We start from the raw sequence: 22,599 nt of genomic DNA on the forward strand, positions 1-22,599 counted from the left end.
TTTTATACTTGAAATTAAATGCAAACTAAAGAACTATTTTATTAACAGATATTCGGCTGGCTGCTTACTTCAATTAGTGCAATAAATTAGTAAAAGATATAAGCGATCTTCAACCAATAACGTAGGGTAAAAACACACATTTGTCAGAAAATGTCCCTTGTTGCCTACGGTTCGAGTGATGACAGTGACACAGATGATATTGAGCCAACTAATATCATTACGCATAATATGAATGCAACGACACCGCAAGTTACAGCGCATATTCAAAATGAAATCACAGTTCACAAGGCTACAGTAGAACCCCTTCAACTGGCAGACCCTGTGGGTCAGATATCAGACTCAGAGGAGGAGAGGGAAGACGATGACAGGTCCTCTCCGCCTACTGGAGTGCTGTTGAAAGGCACGCAACTTCTTTGATTATAAAGTGTATTAAGAGATAATAAACAAACAAGACGGGGGCATATGTCGTCTTTCCGAAATGTCGTCAGACAAAAGATGGACATGTCTGGTAAAATGCTCGCCGGTCTGAAAGATTTTCTGTCTTTGCTGGACCGAAAGTCCGGTAAATATTTGATCCGCATAGAGGTTAAAATTTCACATGATTTCTCGTTCCAAACAGCTTACATATTCTCCTACAACTTTTTTCCTTCGACAAAATATTGGAAAAACATCAATCTTAAAATAGCGCAGCAAACTTTTGAATAATCATACAGTTGTGTACTCTCATAGTGATACGATATCATTATGGTAATAGTGAGGCAATGAACTGTGCATTCATTTGTCCGATAAGGAAATCAGCATTATCTGGTTCCCTACATTCGTTATTGTAGGTTAGGCTGCGCTGTGTTTTTCTTTTCAAGGACTCTGCCCAAATGTAACAACACTTTCAGTGGATTCATTTCTTTTTTAAATTAAAAGAACCAGCGCGAATTTTTCTAGTTTTTGTTTGTTCATTCTTTCCGCCAAGATTGGGATCAATTAAAAAACGATTGTGATAAAAGAAGAAATTTAATTCTTCTTTTGTCGCAATGGCTATTCTAATTGCATCTAGTGCAGATTAGATTATTGCTTCTGGGGTAATAGGATAAAACTAGTTTTATTTAAATGATCTTTGCTGAAGCTATTGTCTCTATGTAACTGTTAAGTAATGTAAATACTGACAGTATGTGTTAGTCCAATTGTCTTACCTTTTAGAATTAATGAAATTTGCCAAATATGCCTTGCCTGGTTTAATGTTTTTCGGTCTGGTAAAATGTTTTTCAGTCTGGTAAAATGTCAAAGTTTACCAGACTGAATGTCCTGTAAAATGTGGGCAACTTTCAGAAAGACTGATATGTCCTAATTGGGGTATGTTTATACTATAGCCGTTATAAGATGATATTACCAGTGGCAATTTTTTTTCTTTTTTAATTAAGTCTCAAAATAAGTCCCATTTGATGTTTGACTGTCAGATATGTTTGGATGGAGCAGAATAGCATACAAATAAAGACCATCACCAATTAAACAATTGTTAATAATCAAACAATTATACTTGTTTTTAATTTAAAGTTAATTTACACAAACATTTCCCAATTTCATTAGTAAAGGTTATGTTCGCAAAATGATAAAAAAATGCACAGTGTATCAGCAGTCTGTTTGGAAATGTTTTGTGCCTCAGAGTAAGACAGTTTTAACCTTTTATAATATATAAATTGTAAATACATATGTTATTAACAGCTCTTCCAGAACCAAAGTCAGGTTCTGCCAACATTCTGGATAAGTCTGATGTTCTTGAAGATGAGGTGAAAAAGTCAGGTTCTGCCAACATTCTGGATGAGTCTGATGTTCTTGAAGATGAGGTGAAGCCAAAGGCTTCTCAGGTTGCTGACATATCCAAACCAGAACCCAAGAAGAGCCGTCAACCTGTCAAAATCACCATACCAGCGTTACCAGTAAGATGATAAGTTACATATTTTGTATCAGTGTTTGTTTCCGTATAAATTCGGGGCGGGTATTCAGCACCATTCCCAAGTGATAAAAGTATATATTTTTCCAGATGGGATCTAAAAATTCTCAATTGAAGATTTCACAAAAAATATATAACTCAACATATAGTTCCTTTTCCATTCAGCTGTTCAAGTTGTAACTTACTTAATATGATATTGAAAACATTTTAATTCTCATTTTTAGCTCACCTAAGTACAATGTGCTCATGGTGAGCTTTTGTGATCACCTTTTGTTCGTCGTGCATCGTCCTTCGTGCGTATACATTTGCCTTGTTAAACACATTTAGAGGTTAGAGGCCACATTTATTGTCCAATCTTCATAAAATTTGGTCAGAAGATTGTTCTCAATGATATCTTGTATTTGTTTTACACATTTAGAGGTTAGAGGCCACATTTATTGTCCAATCTTCATAAAATTTGGTCAGAAGATTGTTCTCAATGATATCTTGTATTAGTTTTAAAATGGTTACGTTTGCTTGAAAAACATGGCTGCCAAGGGGAGGGGCATTTTTCCTTATATGGCTATATGGCTATAGTAAAACCTTGTTAACACTCTAGAGGCCATTTATTGTCAGATCTTCATGAAACTTGATCAGAAGAATCATCCCAATAATATCTTGGACCAGATCGAAAATGATGCCAGTTGGTTGAAAAACATGGCCGCCAGGGGGCTGGGCATATTTCCTTATATGGCTATAGTAAAACCTTGTTAACACTTTAGAGGCCACATTTATTTTTCTATCATCATGAAACTTGGTCAGAAGGTTTGTCCAAATGATAATGGTTCCGGTTGCTTTAAAAACATGGCCACCAGGGAGAGGCGCATTTTTCCTTATATGGCTATATGTGGCTTTAGTAAAACCTTGTTAACACACTAGAAGCCACATTTATTGTCCGATCTTCATGAAACTTGGTCAGAAGATTTGTCCCAATGATATCTTGGATGAGTTCGAAAATGGTTCCGGTTGGTGGTTGAAAAACATGGCCGCCAAGGGGGCGGGGAATTTTTCCTTATATGGCTATAGTAAAACCTTGTTAACACTCTAGAGGGCACATTTATTTTCCAATCATCATGAAACTTGGTATGAAGATTTGTCCCATTGATATCTTTAACATGTTTGAAAATGGTTCCAGTTGCTTTAAAAACATGGCCATCAGGGGGCGAATCATTTTTCCTAATATGGCTATATATTGCTATAATAAAATCTTGTTAACACTCTCAAGGCCACATTTATTGTCCAATCTTCATGAAGCTTGGTCAGAAGATTTATCCCAGTGATATCTTGGATGAGTTTAAAAATGGTTACTGTTGCTTTAAAAACATGGCCACCAGGGGGCAGGGCATTTTTCCTTATATGGCTTTTTATGACTATTGTACAACTTTGTTAATACTCTAGAGGCCACATTTATTGTCCAATCTTCATGTAATTTGGTCAGAAGATTGGTCTCAATGATATGTTGGATGAGTACAAAAATGGTTACGTTTGCTTGAAAAACATGGCTGCCAAGGGGTGGGGCATTTTTAGCTCGACTATTATATATAAAATATATATAGTGGAGCTATCCTACTCACCCTGGCATTGGCGTTAGCGTTCCCGTTAGCGTGAAAATGTTAAAGTTTGCGTACCACCCCAAATATTTTCAATGTCCTTTGACATATTGCTTTCATACTTTGCATACTTCTTTACCAACATGACCCCAACTTATAAACAAGAGCAGACAACTGTATCAAGCATTTTGTAAGAATTATGGGCCTTTTTCACTTAGAATATGCATATTATTGATAAATCTATGTTAAAGTTTGCGTACCACCTCAAATATTTTCAATGTGCCTTGACATATTGCTTTCATATTTTGCAAACTTCTTTACCATATGACCCCAATCTATAAACAAGAGCAGACAACTGTATCAAGCATTTTGTAAGAATTATGGCCCTTTTTCCATTTACTTCTTTAATGATCAGATTTTATTAATACTTTGACAAGACAACACTTACCTGAATACCACAATGGATTCCACCCAAACAATACCCCACGCCCCAACCCAGAATCCCTGCCCCCCCTCCCCCCCCCCAAAAATTTTTTTTTTTTCCTTTTATTTATTTTTTAAATATCATCTAATAAATGACCACACCACCCATAATACCCCCCCCCCCCCCCCCCCCCAAAAATAAATAAATATTTTTTATGCTCCCGGTAGGGAGGCATATAGCCGTTGAACTGTCTGTCAGTCCGTATGTCAGTATGTGTGTATGTCAGTCTGTCGGTCCGTCCGAAAAATCACTTTAACATTGGCCATTACTTTTGCATTATTGAAGATAGAAACTTGATATTTGGCATGCATGTGTATCTCATGAAGCTGCACATTTTGAGTGGTGGAAGTTCAAGGTCAAGGTCATCCTTCAAGGTCAAAGGTCAAAAAAAAAATAATTTAAAAGCAGCGTTCTCATTAAGCTGCACATTTTGAGTGGTGGAAGTTCAAGGTAAAGGTCATCCTTCAAGGTCAAAGGTCAAAAAAATAATAATTCAAAGAGGCGTTCTCATGAAGCTGCACATTTTGAGTGGTGGAAGTTCAAGGTCAAGGTCATCCTTCAAGGTCAAATGTAAAAAAGATTAAATATTTAAAAGCAGCCCAAAAGGGGGCATTGTGTTTCTAATGAACACATCTCTTGTTTTCCCTTTTTTATTTATTTACTTTATTTTTGAAGGACCGTCCAAACTTCCCACCCAAGCTATTGCTATCAAACTTGAAATAAAATCTATTTAGTTTGTTTTATGTCTTTACAAATGTTCAATAGATTGTGGAAAATATACCTGAACTATTACCTTGACCTTATTGAACAATTTCCCCATGATGGCTTACGTTATACTGTCAAGCACTCAAATAGTCGAGCGCGCTGTCCTCTGACAGCTCTTGTTCCTTATATGGCTATATATGGCTATAGTAAAACCTTGTTAACACTCTAGAGGCCACATTTATCGTCCAATCTTCATGAAACTTGGTTGGAAGATTCATCCCAATAATATGGTGGACGAGATCGAACATGATGCCAGTTGGTTGAAAAACATGGCCACCAGGGGCGGGGCATTTTTCCTAATATGGCTATAGTAAAACCTTGTTAACACTCTAGAGTTACATTTATTTTCCAATCATCATGAAACTTGGTCTGAAGATTTGTACCAATGATATCTTGGACAAGTTCGAAAATAGTTCAGGTTGCTTAAAAAACATGGCCACCAGGGGGCGGGGCATTTTTCCTTATATGGCTATATACATGTATGTCTATAGTAAAATCTTGTTAACACTCTACAGGCCACATTTATTGTCCAATCTTCATGAAACTTCGTTAGAAGATTCATCCCAATGATATCTTGGATGAGTTCGAAAATGGTTTCGGTTGCTTCAAAAACATGGCCACTAGGTGGCGGGGCATTTTTCCTAATATGGCTATATATGGCTGTAGTTAAACCTTGTTAACACTCTAGAGGCCACATTTATTGTCCAATCTTCATGAAATTTTGTCAGAAGATTGGTCTCAATGATATCTTGGATGAGTTTGAAAATGGTTATGTTTGCTTGAAAACCATGGCTGCCAAGGGGCGGGGCATTTTTCCTTAATATATGGCTGTAGTAAAACCTTGTTAACATTCTAGAAGACACATTTATTGACCAATCATCAAGAAACCTGGTCAGAAGATTTGTCCCAATGATATCTTGGACAAAGGCGAAAATGGTTCCAGTTGCTTGAAAAACGTGGCCACCAGGGTCGGGGCATTTTTCCTTATATGGCTTCATGAATCTTCATGAAACTTTGTCAGAATATTTGTTTAAATAATATATTGGATGTATATGAAAATGGTTCTGGTCTGTTAAAAAACAAGGCTGCCATTGTTTTATTGTTCACTAGTCATGGTAAGTTGGTAAGAACATTTGTTCTAATGACATCTTGGGCTGCACAGAACAGGTCAGTTCCTTTGAATCTCAGGTGAGCCACTTTGGGCCTTTCAGGCCCTCTTAATTAAAGCATTTGTTAGCAAAACAACAACAACACTAGTTTCCTAATTTTAGTCAAAACACCGCAATTTTTCCCAAACCAAAGTGACCCTGCACCATTCCCAAGATGGTGATAAAGAACACTGATGTATGTTATTTTTGCAGTTAATGAATAAAAAAATTTAGAAAGAAGCTTCTGTTTGCAAAGTTGTTTTTTTGGAAACAACTTGTCCGACTGCATGGGTCTTTAGCAATTTTGATTAGTGTCACTTAATTACATATCGTTGTTCGTGGAGAACACACAGTAACAAACAAAGTTCATTTCTGTTTTCATCGCGATTTATTTCTGTTGAGTGTTGAATATTCTCTAATACAACGCTTGCTAATGTTCGTGAAATACAACCTAACAGCACGGCGGCCAATATGGCCACCACGTCAAAAAAGCGTGACTGCTCTACTCTATTGTCAAACTAGGACTTTAGACTGTCCTTCTTACAACAAAGCACAGCATTTTATTCCAAGGTACATGAACATAAAATTTAGATATTTCCTATCCCATTCTTGATTGGTTGACTGTACTTTTCCCCCGATTTACTAAACCCACCCCTTCGAATAACACTTGTTGATTGGATGGATCGCTCATGCATCTACCACATGTCACAACAGAAGAGTGCAATACACAGTTATCACGTTTGACCAATATGTTCGTGATGAACATGTGCAGATAAGAACCTTTGGGAACAAGAGACCTCATTTCATTAAGCATACTCAATCATATAACCAGATGTTCTCTATGGACAAACCACATTGGTAATATGAAACCTAACACTTCTATAATCAATTATGTAAACCCCGATACACATTCAATCCGAACTTGTATCTGTTATGTACCTTGTGAAATTGTAATTACACTTATATAATCACTTATTTAAATTTCATTATACCTGTATATCATATCTGAATTGGGACTTGGTATGTCTGTTATGTATTGGTTTGAAGTAATGTTGACCTACGAGCCAAATTGTTTATTAAGAACTAAGACATATCAACAGATGACCCCGATAATTTAACTACACTTGAGAAAAGAAACCATACTTCCATAATCAATTTTTCAAACTTCATCCTAACATTGCATATACATATTATTAAAATATCTTCTTATTAATTTCCATCATAAGAATAAACAATATGCATATACCGTTATGTTGCATTAGTAAACTTTCAGTTATATATGTAGATTGTTGTAAGACTCGAGGAAACTTATATATTGTTATTATGATTGCATAATTATTTGTTTCAGAAATCATTTGGAAACTGAAGGTTATAGTTTTAACTTCACGAAAAGGATGCTGGACAATAAAAAACCTGATAACAAAAGTTAATTGTGACATAATTTAGATTTAAGACTTTGCTTATCCACTTGTAATATTCAGGTGGTTTCTCCAGTGTAACTTTAAAAAATACCAACAATCCTCTGTTTGCTGAATCTTAGACCATGTTTTCAAAAATTGTCATTTTGTCAAACTTAACATGTGAACAATAAAGTCCCAATAAATGTGTAAATCTGATCACCATTAACATTGTTATGGCTCCCAATTGCAGGATTCTGATGATGAAGAAGGACCTGCTAGGAAGAAAACTCGTCTTGCCCCATCTGCTGTGAGTTTTGAACCTTTGTTTAGCAAGATATTAGACCTACAGAAACTTATGCTTAGTCTTGTTCTGAAAAACTGGGCTTAATGCATGTGTGTAAAGTCTTGTCCCAGATTAGCCTGTGCAGTCCTCGGACAATGCTACGCATATGCATTAACATCTGTTTTCCCATACTGAAGAGAGACTCACTTTTATTTTATTCCACTGTTATGTTGGTATATATACAGATAGCCCAATCTGTTATGACACATTTTAAAAAAAGACCTGGATTCATTTAGTCATTGGAAGAACGCCTACTTGGTGTTTCTTGTAGAGAATACCTGAATGATCTCTCAGTAGGATGAAAAGAGTTGGAAGCCATTTACTTATCAGAAATCATACATCATAACGTCACTGCAATAATTATTATATTTAAAGATTGTGGTTTCAATATTGCAACAAATTATTCATTAATCAAATGTATGATGTTATCTGATTTTTTTTTCATTTGTATCTTACTAGAACACATTTATGAAGAATTATTTCCTGTTGCATGTAAAACCATTAATATGCCACCTAATAATAGAATAGTTTCTTTTTGCTATAACTGTTGTGTGATCAAATTGCTTACTATCATGTTGATGTTTTACTTTTAGCTTGACTATTATATATGAAATATATATAGTGGAGCTATCCTACTCACCGCATTAGCGTTCCCGCTCCGTTAGCGTTAGCATGCAAATGTTAAAGTTTGCGTACCACCCCAAATATTTTCATTGTCCCTTGACATATTGCTTTAATATTTTGAATACTTCTTTACCAAAATGACCCCAACCTATAAACAAGAGCAGACAACTGTATCAAGCATTTTGTAAGAATTATGGCCCTTTTTTCCAATTATAATATGCATATTACTTTAGTTACATTGCCATAACTTCTTTATTCATGATCAGATTTTATTAATACTTTGACAAAACAACACTTTCCTGAATACCACAATGGATTCCACCTTGACCATGACCTTTCACCACTCAAAATGTGCAGCTCTTGGAACAATACCTAGGTATTCGCTTTATGCATATGCTGAATGTAATCCCAGATTAGCCTGTGCAGTCTGCACATGCATATCAGGGACAAGATTTTCTGTCTAGATTTTTTTTTGGTTTAGAAGAGACTTCCTTTAATAAAAAATTCATGAAAGCGGATAGTCTCTGATGAGGATGTGTGAACTGCACATGCCAATCTGGGACCACACTGAAAGCCCAGTTTGCATTGAACATGTATATTTAAGAATGTTATCTTAATGTTTTGTTTTCTTCTCAGGGAAAAAGTGGATTGACGTCCCTTCTTCCTGCGCCAGTCCATGGTGCAAAGAAAGAAACTAATCGGCTTCTCCTGCCCTATACACTCACAAAGAAATCTCAACCATCAACACCAAAACCTCTGCAATCAAAATCCCAGTCCACAGGCACTGTAGGCAAAGCCAGCAATGTAACAACCAGTCTGGCTTCATATGGCAGTGACTCTGATGAAGATGAGGAGGAGGATTCACAGCAATCAATCAACTTCTTCTCTATAGACTCCGGTACCAAACATACTGGTACAAACTCTCACGTGGAACCTGTTGTGGGACCAACTTTACCACCTTTTTCACAGACTTCAGGTCCAGCTGAACCAAGTGTTGTAGCAAGACCAGGTTTGATCAGAAGTTCATTGCATCTTCCCGCCCCTGTGCATCAAATTTCAAACTCTGTAAACCATTTAAGCAACAGCGAAAGTGTGTCCCGACAAATCTTAAGTGCAGATATTGACGCTGAAGTCATATCCGAAGATATTGACTCAGCCAATGGTAGTCTTGCTGACTTAGCCGGGATTGCTGGGGCAGTCAGAGCAGATGCACCGTTGGTGTTCAGGGGTGGCGTCACTAGTAGGAACCCCAGTATCCCCCTGTCTGCAGGGCCAGTGGGGCCAATGTTGCCCAGTATGTCTATGAACGAGGGTTATGATGTGGTAGGTTTTCTCTAATTGTTTGAATGCAGTTTTAATTTTTCTCTTAGCTTACAGCTGCATACATATAATAATATTATTTTTAATTCGTATTAGTTAATTTGTTTTATCTTTTATGGAAGAGGCCTTGCTTTGGAATTGTAAAAATGAAAAAATAAAGATTCTTTATTTATTAACTGATTTTGTTTACAAATTAAGGTTATTTTTTATTCCTTCGGTAGGGTGGCATATAGCAGTGGAACTGTCTGTCTGTCTGTCAGTCTGTGCGTCTGTCCGAAAACTTTAACATTGGCCATAACTTTTGCAATATTGAAGATAGCAACTTGATATTTTGCATGCATGTGTATCTCATGGAGCTGCACATTTTTAGTGGTGAAAGGCCATGGTCATCCTTCAAGGTCAAAGGTAAAAAAAATAATTCAAAGTGGCGCATTAGGGGGCATTGTGTTTCTTACAAACACATCTCTTGTTTTTTTTAAAGCCTTAGGTTATTTTGCTGTTATTGTGCTCATGCTTGAAATTTCATGCAACAAATCAAATGTATATTGTCTCACTGTAAAACATTCAACTCAAGATTTACGGATTTAAAACAAAAGTGATGTTAAATTGCTTTTCAGTATTGTTATTTTGGTTAATTAAATAAGAAATAAAATTTATCTGTCTGTAGGATGTCAAATATGGATTATACACATGTCACTTACATAACTTGTCAAGTTCATTTTATAATGTATGTACTGACCCTTCTGCAGGGCTATGGTGCCGGCAGCTACCCAGAGGCAGAAGATGTTGAATCCTATGAACAAGATCAAGAGGTATGTCAATGGGTCTCATGTCATAGCTCTAGAAACTACTAAGTCTGCTAATGTGACCATAAAACCTTGCACGACTCAATAGTGGATAGCATATCTCCTTACCAGACTGGGCTATTTTCCAAGCTGGTCTGGAGCAATGCTGGCTTAAACGGCATAGGACTATTTCTTATGACACAGGTCATTTCTATTTAACTTGCTGTCCTATTTAGAGTCTGAGAGTCACATATTTCAGCTGAATACTGCGGTCATTCAACTAACACACTTGCAGCACAGGTAAAGTATTAAAAAAATCTTCTCCAGGCAGTTACAATTCATAAATGTATCCCAGAATGGTCAAGTGGAAAAAAGGTAATTGAATAAAAAATTAATGGCCAAGAAACAGCTTATGGCAGTTTTCATGGCCGCGAAGTATTATATGATTTTTTTCTTTTAATTTGAATGATTATAAAGAGTTAAACCAAATTTAGTATTTCTCTAATCAGTGGACTTTTCGTGTGGAAAAAAAGGCTAATGAATTTATTTTCCCAATTTCATGAAAATGCCCATAAAATTCCCAATTCCAAAGCCATGGGCTATCTTCCCAAAAAGTGGGAAAAAAACCCTGGTTATCCTTTTAACAATTGTATTTGACCCATAACTACGAATTTCTGTTACTCTTCAGGTGTTTTATATGAGGAATACACTATTTTTAAAATTGAATTTTCATTTTGCAAAAAGCTTATTTCATTGTTCAATGTTGTGGTTGGTGGACACAATTTTGAAACTTTTCTAAAATCAACCCTACACTTCAGTTCCTGCGTTTACAAGGCAAACAGAAGAGGGGGCGTGAAGAGATCAACATTATAGATGTGAACGCAGATGATTTCACAGACCCCTCTGAAATCACGAAGCATTTGACTGAGGAGCAGTCCTACCAGTCCCATCGGAAGAAGGACGACCAGCCCTCCTCTCAACAACGACGCAAACACCAGATTGGCTATCTAGCCTTCCAGGTAGGCTAACTGCAATGTTTTAATAGTGTTCATTCTTGTTTGTTCCAAAATTTGCATCTCTGTTTTTATCTCAAAAGGTGCTGAGTTAAACAAATATTAATTATGTACCATACATCATGATAAATATTAAATCATTAATAGCCTTCAAATCCTTTTCTTTTGGTTATTTCAATATATTGAAACAAATAAGTTTAACAATTTTAATTTAGGATTTGACATAGTGTGGTGTAGTGTCTCTTTAAATTCGTGGCCTGTTTTTAAACTTAATTAATGAAATTTACTGACATTTAATTATACCTTCCCTGTTTCTCATGTGTGCTATTTCTACATGGTATCTATTGACACTTTTTATCCCTTGGTGTTTCTAGGCCAAGGAGCGTGAGTTGGAGTTGAAGAACCAGTGGTCCCAAAACAAGATGACCCGCAAACAGACCCAGGCCAAGTATGGGTTCTAAAATCAGAGCAACAGTCACCATCTGGTGTTGTCTTGGAGACATTTAGTAGAATGATCAGAAGCTGACATTGTTTTTTGGGAGTAACATTTTGAGAAATGTTCACAAAATCAAATTGTCTTGGAGGTATTTTGAAGAATGTCAGCAACTGACATTTTCTTAGAAACATTTTGTGGAATGTTCAGAAATTAACATTGTCATTGAGTCATTAAGGAAATGTTCACAACTAACATTTGTCTTGGAGACATTTTGTGGATTGTTCAGCTTTTCAAATTGTCTTGTGAGACATTTTGTGATATTGTCATCAATTCACATCATCTTAGATTTTTTAGCGATTCTGTTTTCGGAGAAAACATGAGCTATTGTCATAGCCAGCTCGTCGTTTGCCGTCCGCCGTAGTCGTAGTGCTAAAACCTTAACATTGGCCATAACTTTTTAAATATTGAAGATAGTACCTTGATATTTGGCATGGATGTGTATCTCATGGAGCTGCACATTTTGAGTGGTAAAATTTCAAGGTGAACATCATCCTTCAAGGTCAAGGGTGCAAAAAACAAAGTCAAGGGAAGTAATAAGCTTTAAATGGACAAAGTTATCTGACCTGCCCAAGTATAAATTTTTGTTAAATAAATCAAAGCGGCGCAGTAGGCAACATTGTGTTTCTGACAAACACATTGTGGTAAAAGGTCAAGGTCATCCTTTACGGTCTACGGTAAATAATACAGATTTAAGGGAAGTAATAAGCTTTAACAATGGAGAAAATTATTCAATATTGAACAAAGCCACTTTATATATTTGGCATGCATGTGTATCTCATGGAGCTGCACATTTTGAGTGGTAAATCTACAGTCACGGTAGTGGCTTTTAATTATTTGCTACTAAAAATAGATTTGTTACAGACAATTATTTTCAAGGGAAGTAATTTATATAATTATAAATCTTATATTATATATTTCCTTACCAAGAATTGAAGTTCTTTTCACAGTTACTGTACAGATTTATTATTTTGATTATTTATAACCCAAATGATTGATTTGTCAAAGTTTTTTTTAAATGATATAATTATAATTTCTTTGATGTTCATTACATACCTGTGGACTTATGTACATAGATACATTATCAAGTCTGGCTATGATCTCTTTTAAACCACAGGCCTTGGTTGTCAGTGATGTCTGACATGGTCATAATTGACTGTGAGACCCTCCCCACCCACCCACCCACTCTGATTGGATTGGACAAAATTCAAGGGAAGTAATAACCTTTAAAGGGAGATTATTTCTATACCTGCAAAATGATAAATAGAAATTTTATTTCAATGCCGTGCAGTAGAGGGCATTGTGTTTCTGACAAACACATCTCTTGTTGGGTCACTTAGTCAAAGGTCAAGGTCACTGTGACCTCTAAAAAAAACAAACTGACAAGCTTTCGCAGCCGAGCGTGGCACCCGTTATGTGGTGCTCTTGTTTTTCTGTGGAATGTTCAGCAACTGACATTGTCTTGGCAACAGTTTGTGGTCTTTTCAGCCAATCTTATCGTCTTGAAGACATTTTGTGTAATGGTCAACAACTGACAATGTTTTGTGGAGACCTTAAGTGCTCTTTGAGTAACGTTTTATATGATTGTTAATGTGATTTAAATAAAATTGTATTATGAATGTTAATGTTAAATTTCATGCAGGGAATTTACGTTCTGCAGAAAATAAACGCTGCTGTTAAGTTTAAAGTTTGATTTGATAAAGCTAAGGTTAATCATAATTTAATCCACACAAAACTCCTTGAGGGCTGATAATGGAAGAGCGCTCTTATAAGCATGTCATTCACCTAATCAGGGCTCGAAATTAACACTCGCACACTCGCAAAATGCGAGTGAAAAATACCGATTGCGAGTTAAGTTTTAAGCCACTAGAATTTTTTTGCGAGTGAAGAAATAGTGAAAAAAAGAGTTATATCGCTAAATGCGCTCGACGTTGTGAACGCTAAACCGCAGGTCAATTAATAGAACGTCCGAATACCCATATGCGGAAGCTCGCACCTTGTATGTAGACTAGTATACTTATAGTACATATATGATGATGGTATTGGTACAAAGAACATGAAAAAGTCGATTATCCACGCATGTTCACTATTAAAGACAAAAAACCTGAACAGTCATGTTGTCGAAGCGAAAAATAAATAGTTTCTTTTTGCCCACAGATCGACATGACAATACGAATATAAAGCAACGTTAATCGTCGAGTTTAGAGAAAAAAAAACGGAAATAATTTTTTTCCACGAAAACAGTGAAAAAGTGGGTAAAAGAACTTCATTTATAACACCACACCAAACCTTGTGGTTGATGTCATATTTTATTTAGTTTTAAGAGTACTAAACTAATGTCCAAACTTGCTTTTATTTATGTTTCCAGAAAAATTTGCGAAAATGTTTTTGATTTTGCAAGCTGGTATTTAAGCTGCTCGCAATGTTTTGCTAGTAGAAAGAAAAGTTAAATTCGAGCCCTGCTAATACAAAAACCTCGTAAAAGGCCCACAGAAACTTAGGAGTCTATTCTGTCAATACACATGTACTACTGTTTTCACATTCTGTAAGTTATAAAACGGTGGTAATTGTACAATATTTCCATTCTGCGAACAACCTATGAACTACTGATTGAACTCCTCTCTGCAGTAATGACAGTTGTAAATAAACCTTAATCTATACAAGTTAACGCATGCATAACAAATCTCCACAACCAATTGCAAACAAATAATTAAAGTTTTTGAAGTAATTAGTCCATGATTACATGTAACAATTTTTAGCGTTATTGTATTTACTTTCTATACTTGATGTAGTATCACAACTGACATGATAATCAATGTTTTACAAATGCTGGCATCCAGCATAGTGTGTCCTAAGCAATCAGCTTCAAAACATTGGGCAGATTTTAATGAAACTTTACAGGCATGATTGTTGGATGACTCTCTGTACGCCTACATAATTTAACCCGTTAACACATTCTGCCACTTAAATATTCAACTTCTGCACTTACGCCACAAAATTTTGCTTTTTGGACATGTGTGTCTTGAGCACTCCTTTCATTAATCGAGTTGTCAAACAATTGTGTTTTATAGCTTTATTATGCCCCCCTTCAAAGAAGAGGGGGTATATTGCTTTGCTCATGTCGGTCTGTCTGTCGGTCGGTCTGTCGGTCCGTCCACCAGGTTGTTGTCAGACGATAACTCAAGAACGCTTGGGCCTAGGATCATGAAACTTCATAGGTACATTGATCATGACTCGCAGATGACCCCTATTGATTTTGAGATCACTAGGTCAAAGGTCACGGTGACCAGAAATAGTAAAAATGGTTTTTGAATGATAACTCAAGAACGCATACGCCTAGGATCATGAAACTTCATGGGTAGATTGATCATGATTTGCAGATGACCCCTATTGATTTTTAGGTTACTAGGTCAAAGGTCAAGGTCACGGTGACCCGAAAAAGTAAAATGGTTTCCGGATGATAACTCAAGAACGCATATGCCTAGGATCATGAAACTTCATGGGTAGATTGATCATGACTCGCAGATGACCCCTATTGATTTTGAGGTCACTAGGTCAAAGGTCAAGGTCACGGTGACCCGAAATAGTAAAATGGTTTTCGGATGATAACTCAAGAACGCTTATGCTTAGGATCATGAAACTATATGGGTAGATTGATCATGACTTGCAGATGACCCCTATTGATTTTGAGGTCACAAGGTCAAAGGTCAAGGTCACGGTGACCCAAAATAGTAAAATGATTTTCGGATGATAACTCAAGAACGCTTTTTCCAAGGAACATGAAACTTCATAGGTACATTGATCGTGACCCGCAGATGACCCCTATTGATTTTCAGGTCACTAGGTCAAAGGTCAAGGTCACAGTGACAAAAATCGTATTCACACAATGGCTGCCACTACAACGGACAGCCCATATGGGGGGCATGCATGTTTTACAAACAGCCCTTGATTAAACAATGTTTTTGATAAGAAACTGATTGCTGATGGAGCTATGTCTATAGCACTATAAAAAGAACATAATTCATATTTAGTTTAAGCCGATCTGTATTCTCTTAACAAACATGAAACAAAATTTTAGTAAATGCTGCTTATTGTTTTTAGCTCACCTGAGCACAACGTGCTCATGGTGAGCTTTTGTGATCGCCTTTTGTCTGTCGTGCGTCGTGTGCCGTCAACATTTGCCTTGTGAAAACTCTAGAGGCCACATTTATTGTCCGATCTTCATGAAACTTGGTCAGAACATTTGTCCCATTGATACCTCGAATGAGTTTGAAACTGGGTCATGCTGGGTCAAAAACTAGGTCACTAGGTCAAAAAAAAGAAAAACCTTGTGAACACTGTAGAAGTCACATTTGATGCCCAATCTTCATGTAACTTTGTCTCAATAATATGTTGGTTGAGTTCAAAAATGGTTCCGGTCCGTTGAAAAACATTGCCGCCAGGGGGCAGGGCAGTATCCCTTATATGGCTAGAGAGAAACCTTGTGAACACTCTAGAAGTCACAATTTTAGCCCAATCATCATGAAACTTGGTCAAAACATTGGTTTCATTGACGGACGAGTTCGAAAATGGTCCAGATCCGTGAAAAAACATGGCTGCCCGGGGGCGGGGCAGTTTTCTCTATATGTACATTGTGAAAACATGTGAACACTATAGAAGTCACATTTTTGGTCCAATGTTCATGAAATTTGGTCAGAACATGTGTTTTCTGGATATGACAGTTGAGTTCGAAAATGGTTCGGATCAGTAAAAAAGCATGGCCTCTGGGGGGGGGGGGGTCATTTTCCTTATAGTTATATAGTAAAAACAGCTTGTGAACACTCTAGTTAAGCATGTCAAGGGAAGTAACTGCAAAATTGCTTTTGAAAAAATTATGTTGAATTGACAGAGTTGTCTCCCTTTTTAAAATATTTTTTAAGCACAAGAAGATTAAGTGGAATTAATTATAAATTATAGTTTTACATTCTGGAAGATAGCAAACTTTTGAATATGTTTTTTATTGTTTGATGATTCTGTACAATATGGCATTCTTTTGTCAAACGATTAAAGCGAGACTATACAATTTTTAAATGTGTTAAATTGTAATATATTGAAAATACATGTAACAATAACACAAAATAGGCAAAACATTGAAGACGAATTTCATAAAATGCAGCAAAGACAAATTAGCACCCCGAGCCGATGGTGACGAAAAGATATTTCGTACATATTTTCCTACAAAACAGAAGAATTCGTCTTTTTATTTGAATCGGAGTTAGTGTTCGTGTGTCGTATGAATTAAGATTCACATCGTACATGCATGATATACATTCTGGCGAATTGGACTGTACAGACATTTTCAATTTCAGAATTAAATATCTTGCTTATTTCACATTTTTCGACACATGTTCTTCTTAACTTTTATTTTAAATTATATTGAAATGTATGACCTTGTTAACACTCTAAGAGGTCACATTTATTTTCCGATCATCATGAAACTTGGTCTAAAGATTTGTCCCAATGATATCTTGGATGAGTTCGAAATTGGTTTTTGTTGCTTTAAAAACATGGCCACCAGGGTTAGGGCATTTTTCCTTATATGGCTCTATATGGCTTTAGTAAAACCTTGTTAACACTATAGAGGCCACATTTATTGTCCAATCTTCATGAAATTTTATCAGAAAATTGGTCTCAATGATATCTTGGATGAGTTCGAAAATAGTTATGTTTGCTTGAAAAACATGGCTTCCAAGGGGCGGGGCATTTTTCCTTATATGGCTATAGTAAAATCTTGTTAACACTCTAGAGGCCACATTTACTGTCCAATCTTCATGAAACTTGGTCAGGAGATTCATCCTGATAATATCTTGGAAGTGTTCAAAAATGATGCCAGTTGGTTGAAAAACATGGCATCCAGGGGTCGGGGCATTTTTCCTTATATGGCTATAGTAAAACCTTGTTAACACTCTAGATGTTTATTTTCTGATCTTCATGAAACTTGGTCTGAAGATTTGTCCCAATAATATCTTGTTATCTCAGGTGAGCGACTTTGGAAAAACAAGCATATAGAAAACCTTTGATGGTGACATAAAACCAATAATATATAAAAAAAAACATTTTGCTTGACAAGGAATAAATATGTACTTATCCAACTGTTTGTTGATTGGCAAGGAAAAAAGCACCAACACCATGGCAATATCTTAAACACATACTTGTTAAAATGAACCATTATTTTTATATCAAGTTAGATGCAACATAACCGTTGTATTAGGTATATCCTAATTTTAAAATGTCTTTGTAAATGGATCCACAATCAAGCTGTAAAACCGTAAAGTTATGCAATAAGAATTCATAAGCATAATTGATAACTTGGAAAGTTTGAACATTTGTAAAGTGTAGGGGACAAAGGGACTTATCTCTGTGAAGCAAATATAAGAAAATTAAAATAAATACATAAGGCTCACTATTGCTACTTCCAAAAATGCATCAAAACAGGGCATTGTTGTTTAAGATGTAGGTCAACGTACATTTATAAGTATTTTTACATTTAAAGAAAGAGTTGTTTTACCAGTGTAGTTCAATATTACAATGATATATTTATTGCGCAAGAGATTCCACCTCTTGCATTCACCAAAGTGTTCCTGTTGAATAATGACCAAATGGTTTAACACATCTTATCCATCATGAATGCTGAGACAACCAACCACTGAGGGAACATGTGTTGCCGGAGCCGGTTCGCCTGCTAGAAAACCTATACGGAAACCTGGAGGCTCCACTGAAGACAACCCGGTTCACCTTTGCCTCCAGACTTCAAGTGTAGCGCCTATCGAGGCGTAGACGAATATATTTTCACGAAGACTGCATGAATTTGTGTTTTTCATGATTTCCGGCCAATGACTCTCCAAACAAGAAGTTAGTTTAATAATAACACGCACCATTAGACTCGATCACCAAGATTGCATCAGTTTGTGAATTTCATTAGTTCTTTAAATGTTTCCATATGAACACGTTTTTAATGTCTTATTGTCTACTACCTTAGTATATAATGTCTTGCGGTCTACTGTCTTTATGTTCACTGTCTACTTTCTTACTATCTTCCAGTCTTAAATTATTGTCTATGTCTTACTGTCTTCTGTCCAAGCTGTGGCATAAGTAGGTCATCGGAGTACACTCAGTGGCTATATATCATTCATGTTATGTGCATCTAAATTGGTATAGGGCAAAATGTTTTGTTAAAAATTAACAAACACGGCGCGATACGACTGATATGGATAAAGGATGATCACAAAAAGTCGCACGACGCCCATAAAAGCTCACCCCATGCCCTCTGTGGCCTGGTGAGCTGGGAAAAAACAAACTTGATAAAGACTAATTAATTTAATACACATAAACGGCTACAACATACAATCAATTACAGAATATGCTTATTTAATAACAGTTCAATAATGCTTTTTATAAATGATAAATTAAACAGAATTTATTGTACCTGTTTATACATGGCATGTAATGGTGTATAATTAATAATACATGTTATACAATTCATGTGCGTATATGCAAGACAGCAACATAACTTTCCAGTTGACGTTTAACTTAGTGGTTTCTCATTCAAAATTGTCGTCGATTTATTAGAGACTGAGTAACTTATTAATCAATAAATAATTACGAAATATATTGAAGTTATGTACTAAGTATAATTATTTCATGCTATCCTGGTTACCATGTTACCTGTGTTTACTCTTGACTTAAGTTAACATTTTTGTTAACACATAATCGATATTCTTGAAACATACAAACGATAACACAACTTTAATAACTGTATACAAATGACATAACATATTAATTTGTAAATATAATCACACTTCTCGAAAATAAGTGTGTTTTTTTGATTGCAGCTGTTTTCAAAAAGACGTCTTTGTTAGTTCTCCCCCAATGAAAACATATTTTTTATAATAAATAATAAAAATATTATTACACTGACAGTAATTTAATTGTGTTATTTGTATAAAAATACATACCGTTTTAAAAATAAGTAATGGTTCCTCGCTAAAATGCGTGTAAACTAATGAAAAGCATGAATGGGACAAAACAAATGAAAATCAACTGTAGATTTAGTATATGAGGATATTTCAAAGTACACAACGCTACATAGTTTTGATGACGTCAGAAAGTGTTTTATACTTTCAAAACAATGTTCGTTGAATTGTATTCCCAGCGACAATGTTGATTACAATTAGTAAGACATTAGTAAGAGATGGTCGATCACGTTGAGGGTGCATTATTTAGCACTGTAAGGACGCCTAGGGTTTTGATACTGTAATTGGCACTCATTACAAAGATTCATACCAAACAAAAAGAGCAGCATTACAAGCAGGTTATCAAACGCATCAACCGATCATATATTGACCTCTATATCTAATTGACCATAGGAAGAGTAAAGAAACAAAATCGTCCCTTACTTGATCCAAACGGTAAGGAAACGGGTGGCAAAAAAAGGACCATAAACTCGATAAAAGAGGCCATGTTTCTAAATCTTAAAGATGAAATGTAGTTAACGTTGATACTTGTTTTTTTCTTTTCTGTGTGTCCAAGAAATTTACAAATCTGATGATGTACGCATTTTACAACTGAACACTTTAATTATAATTGAATTTAAACATTTTCTCTGTTACTGCTGTTACATATGTTTTGATGTTTTAATGTGATTTTCGTTTTCATTTACATTTAAATGTTTTATGAATCAATCTGGAAATAATTGTAAGTATCGGGACCAAAAACCGTTTTAAACCTTCAATTTTAGGCTTCTAAGTTAGACGTCAAGTGCGTAGACCCTAATATCATTCATACGCGTTTCGATTTATTGACTCTTTTTGTGTCGAAGTGTAAGACGATGTGTATCTCTCGCTAGTACTGGTGCAACAGGAATTTCACATATACTTTTTACAGTGAAAGCTAGCCGACAAATAAATAGTTGAGACGTCCAATTCATATTACTACGTTTAGTAATTATGCAAATGAGGAACAATATGGTTATCATTTGCTGTCTTGATATGTTCTCATGTGACATGTTATAATTTATGTCAAACATGCGTTTCAGACATATGTCGAAAGTATGTATGACGTGATTTTATTCGATCTCATGTTGCAGTGACTCTGATTGAAATTCAAACTCACTGAATCAATATTAACCTTATTATAAATGCATACACTTTAAAGTTATGTTCAATTACAATATGATCAAATGTTATACAAATATAATTCTTATATAATTGTGCTACCAACACCAAGGTGTCGTTCTGTTATAAACTACAACACAGCATGATTATTTGTGAAATCAGTATGTTTCTTATGTACAGTTTTTACAAATGCATCATTGCAATCAGATGCAGTGATGTTTCCATATGTCTCCATGTATATTTTACAAAACATTTGACGAAGCTATTTCAAACGACTCATGAGTTCTGCTAAATGTTGCTGTCTGTGAGGTGTCCTGTTCTCTACGAGGCGTCGAACCAGGCGTTTGGCGACCGAAAATGGCGTGATAATACAAACACATGACACGTTTGTTGCAAACAAACGCAAAAAACATGAACAAGCCTTGAGAAGCGTTTACAAACGTTGCGATGAAAGAGAAAACTGAGCGCTCAAAGATTCCGTCAATAATCAAGAGTGGCCAAGATAAACCAGTTATGGTACACAATTTTACATACACAGCCAGATCACGACGTCCTTGTTGATTACTCTGCAGTGTTGGTGAATTACGTATCTTGTAAAAGGTTATTCCATAAAAAACGGCGTTTGAAATGAAAATGAGCGAAGAAGGGACAATAAAACCAGCAATTAGGCTGTAGATATTGTTTAGAAAGCAGATCCGGTTCCCATAGCCACAGTCAACACCATTGGATGATGCTAAGTTGACAGATATTACAACCGAAACAATGAGTGTTGGTACAACAGAAACCCAAACAATATATCGAACAAACGAGGATTTGGCTGCATCCAATGCAATCATCGTTTTTACAGAAAACACATCGAACATATGAAATGAACAAACATTCATAGCGCAAAATGCAGCAAGCCAAGCGATGTGCAAAGAAATTCCCAAATAGCGACAGAGATAAGTTGATTTTATATCTGCGAAGGTAACCCATAAAAGTATCAATTGAGCTAAGAAAAGCAATATTGCTAGCATGAGATTGTTCTTTCCAGGGATAGTCCTAAGAACAGAAAAAGAAAAATACGTTGTTATTACAATAAGTAAACCTAGCATCGAAACTACTGTACACGTCCAATCAAATATTCGGTATAAATCTTGCATATACCCGACATCGTTAACCCGATTTGGGGTCATGTTATTCCCAAACGCGTTGAGGGCGCTTGCACAAACTTTGACAGTTTGCGATTGAAATGAGTTGTGTCTTTCCAATATAATATCGGATTGCAATACACTGATATTGTCATCAAATCCATTTAATTGAATGATAACATAGCGGTCTTGATATTTAAATTTAGATATGTTCACCAATTTAAGGGGACATATTAGAGTGTTTTGGATAACTGAGTGGGCTTCATCGGATGAAACATTCGCCGCAGCTTTTACTGTTTTTATTGAGACTAAAGTCAGGTTGCTTATTTGGGAACATTTTTCGTTGTCAGCCTTCCATATTGTATTTTCGTGTACTACACTAGAACAAATAGTGTCATTATCAAAGTA

At 35.8% G+C, this 22,599-nt stretch overlaps 1 protein-coding gene across 1 annotated transcript; it reads left to right on the top strand.

Annotated features, from left to right (window-relative positions):
- Positions 1 to 63: 63 nt before the first annotated feature.
- On the top strand, positions 64 to 13,589 carry LOC127877704 (proline-rich protein PRCC-like). Its single transcript, XM_052423837.1, has 7 exons — positions 64 to 400; positions 1,717 to 1,931; positions 7,582 to 7,638; positions 8,935 to 9,621; positions 10,368 to 10,430; positions 11,222 to 11,422; positions 11,791 to 13,589. The coding sequence occupies exons 1-7, from the start codon at positions 151 to 153 to the stop codon at positions 11,875 to 11,877; spliced, it is 1,560 nt and encodes a 519-aa protein (XP_052279797.1). The 5' UTR covers positions 64 to 150; the 3' UTR covers positions 11,878 to 13,589.
- The last annotated feature ends 9,010 nt before the right edge of the window (positions 13,590 to 22,599 follow it).

This window comes from Dreissena polymorpha, chromosome 4 (genome assembly GCF_020536995.1).
Source record: "Dreissena polymorpha isolate Duluth1 chromosome 4, UMN_Dpol_1.0, whole genome shotgun sequence".
NCBI lineage: Eukaryota > Metazoa > Mollusca > Bivalvia > Myida > Dreissenidae > Dreissena > Dreissena polymorpha.

What these genes read in the sequence shown, in the direction of transcription:
- LOC127877704 (XM_052423837.1), top strand. Translation starts at nt 151, where the DNA reads ATGTCCCTTGTTGCCTACGGTTCGAGTGATGACAGTGACACAGATGAT. An exon ending in TCACCATACCAGCGTTACCA is followed by an intron (nt 1,932 to 7,581) that starts GTAAGATGATAA and finishes TCCCAATTGCAG; the next exon opens with GATTCTGATGATGAAGAAGG. An exon ending in TTGGCTATCTAGCCTTCCAG is followed by an intron (nt 11,423 to 11,790) that starts GTAGGCTAACTG and finishes TGGTGTTTCTAG; the next exon opens with GCCAAGGAGCGTGAGTTGGA.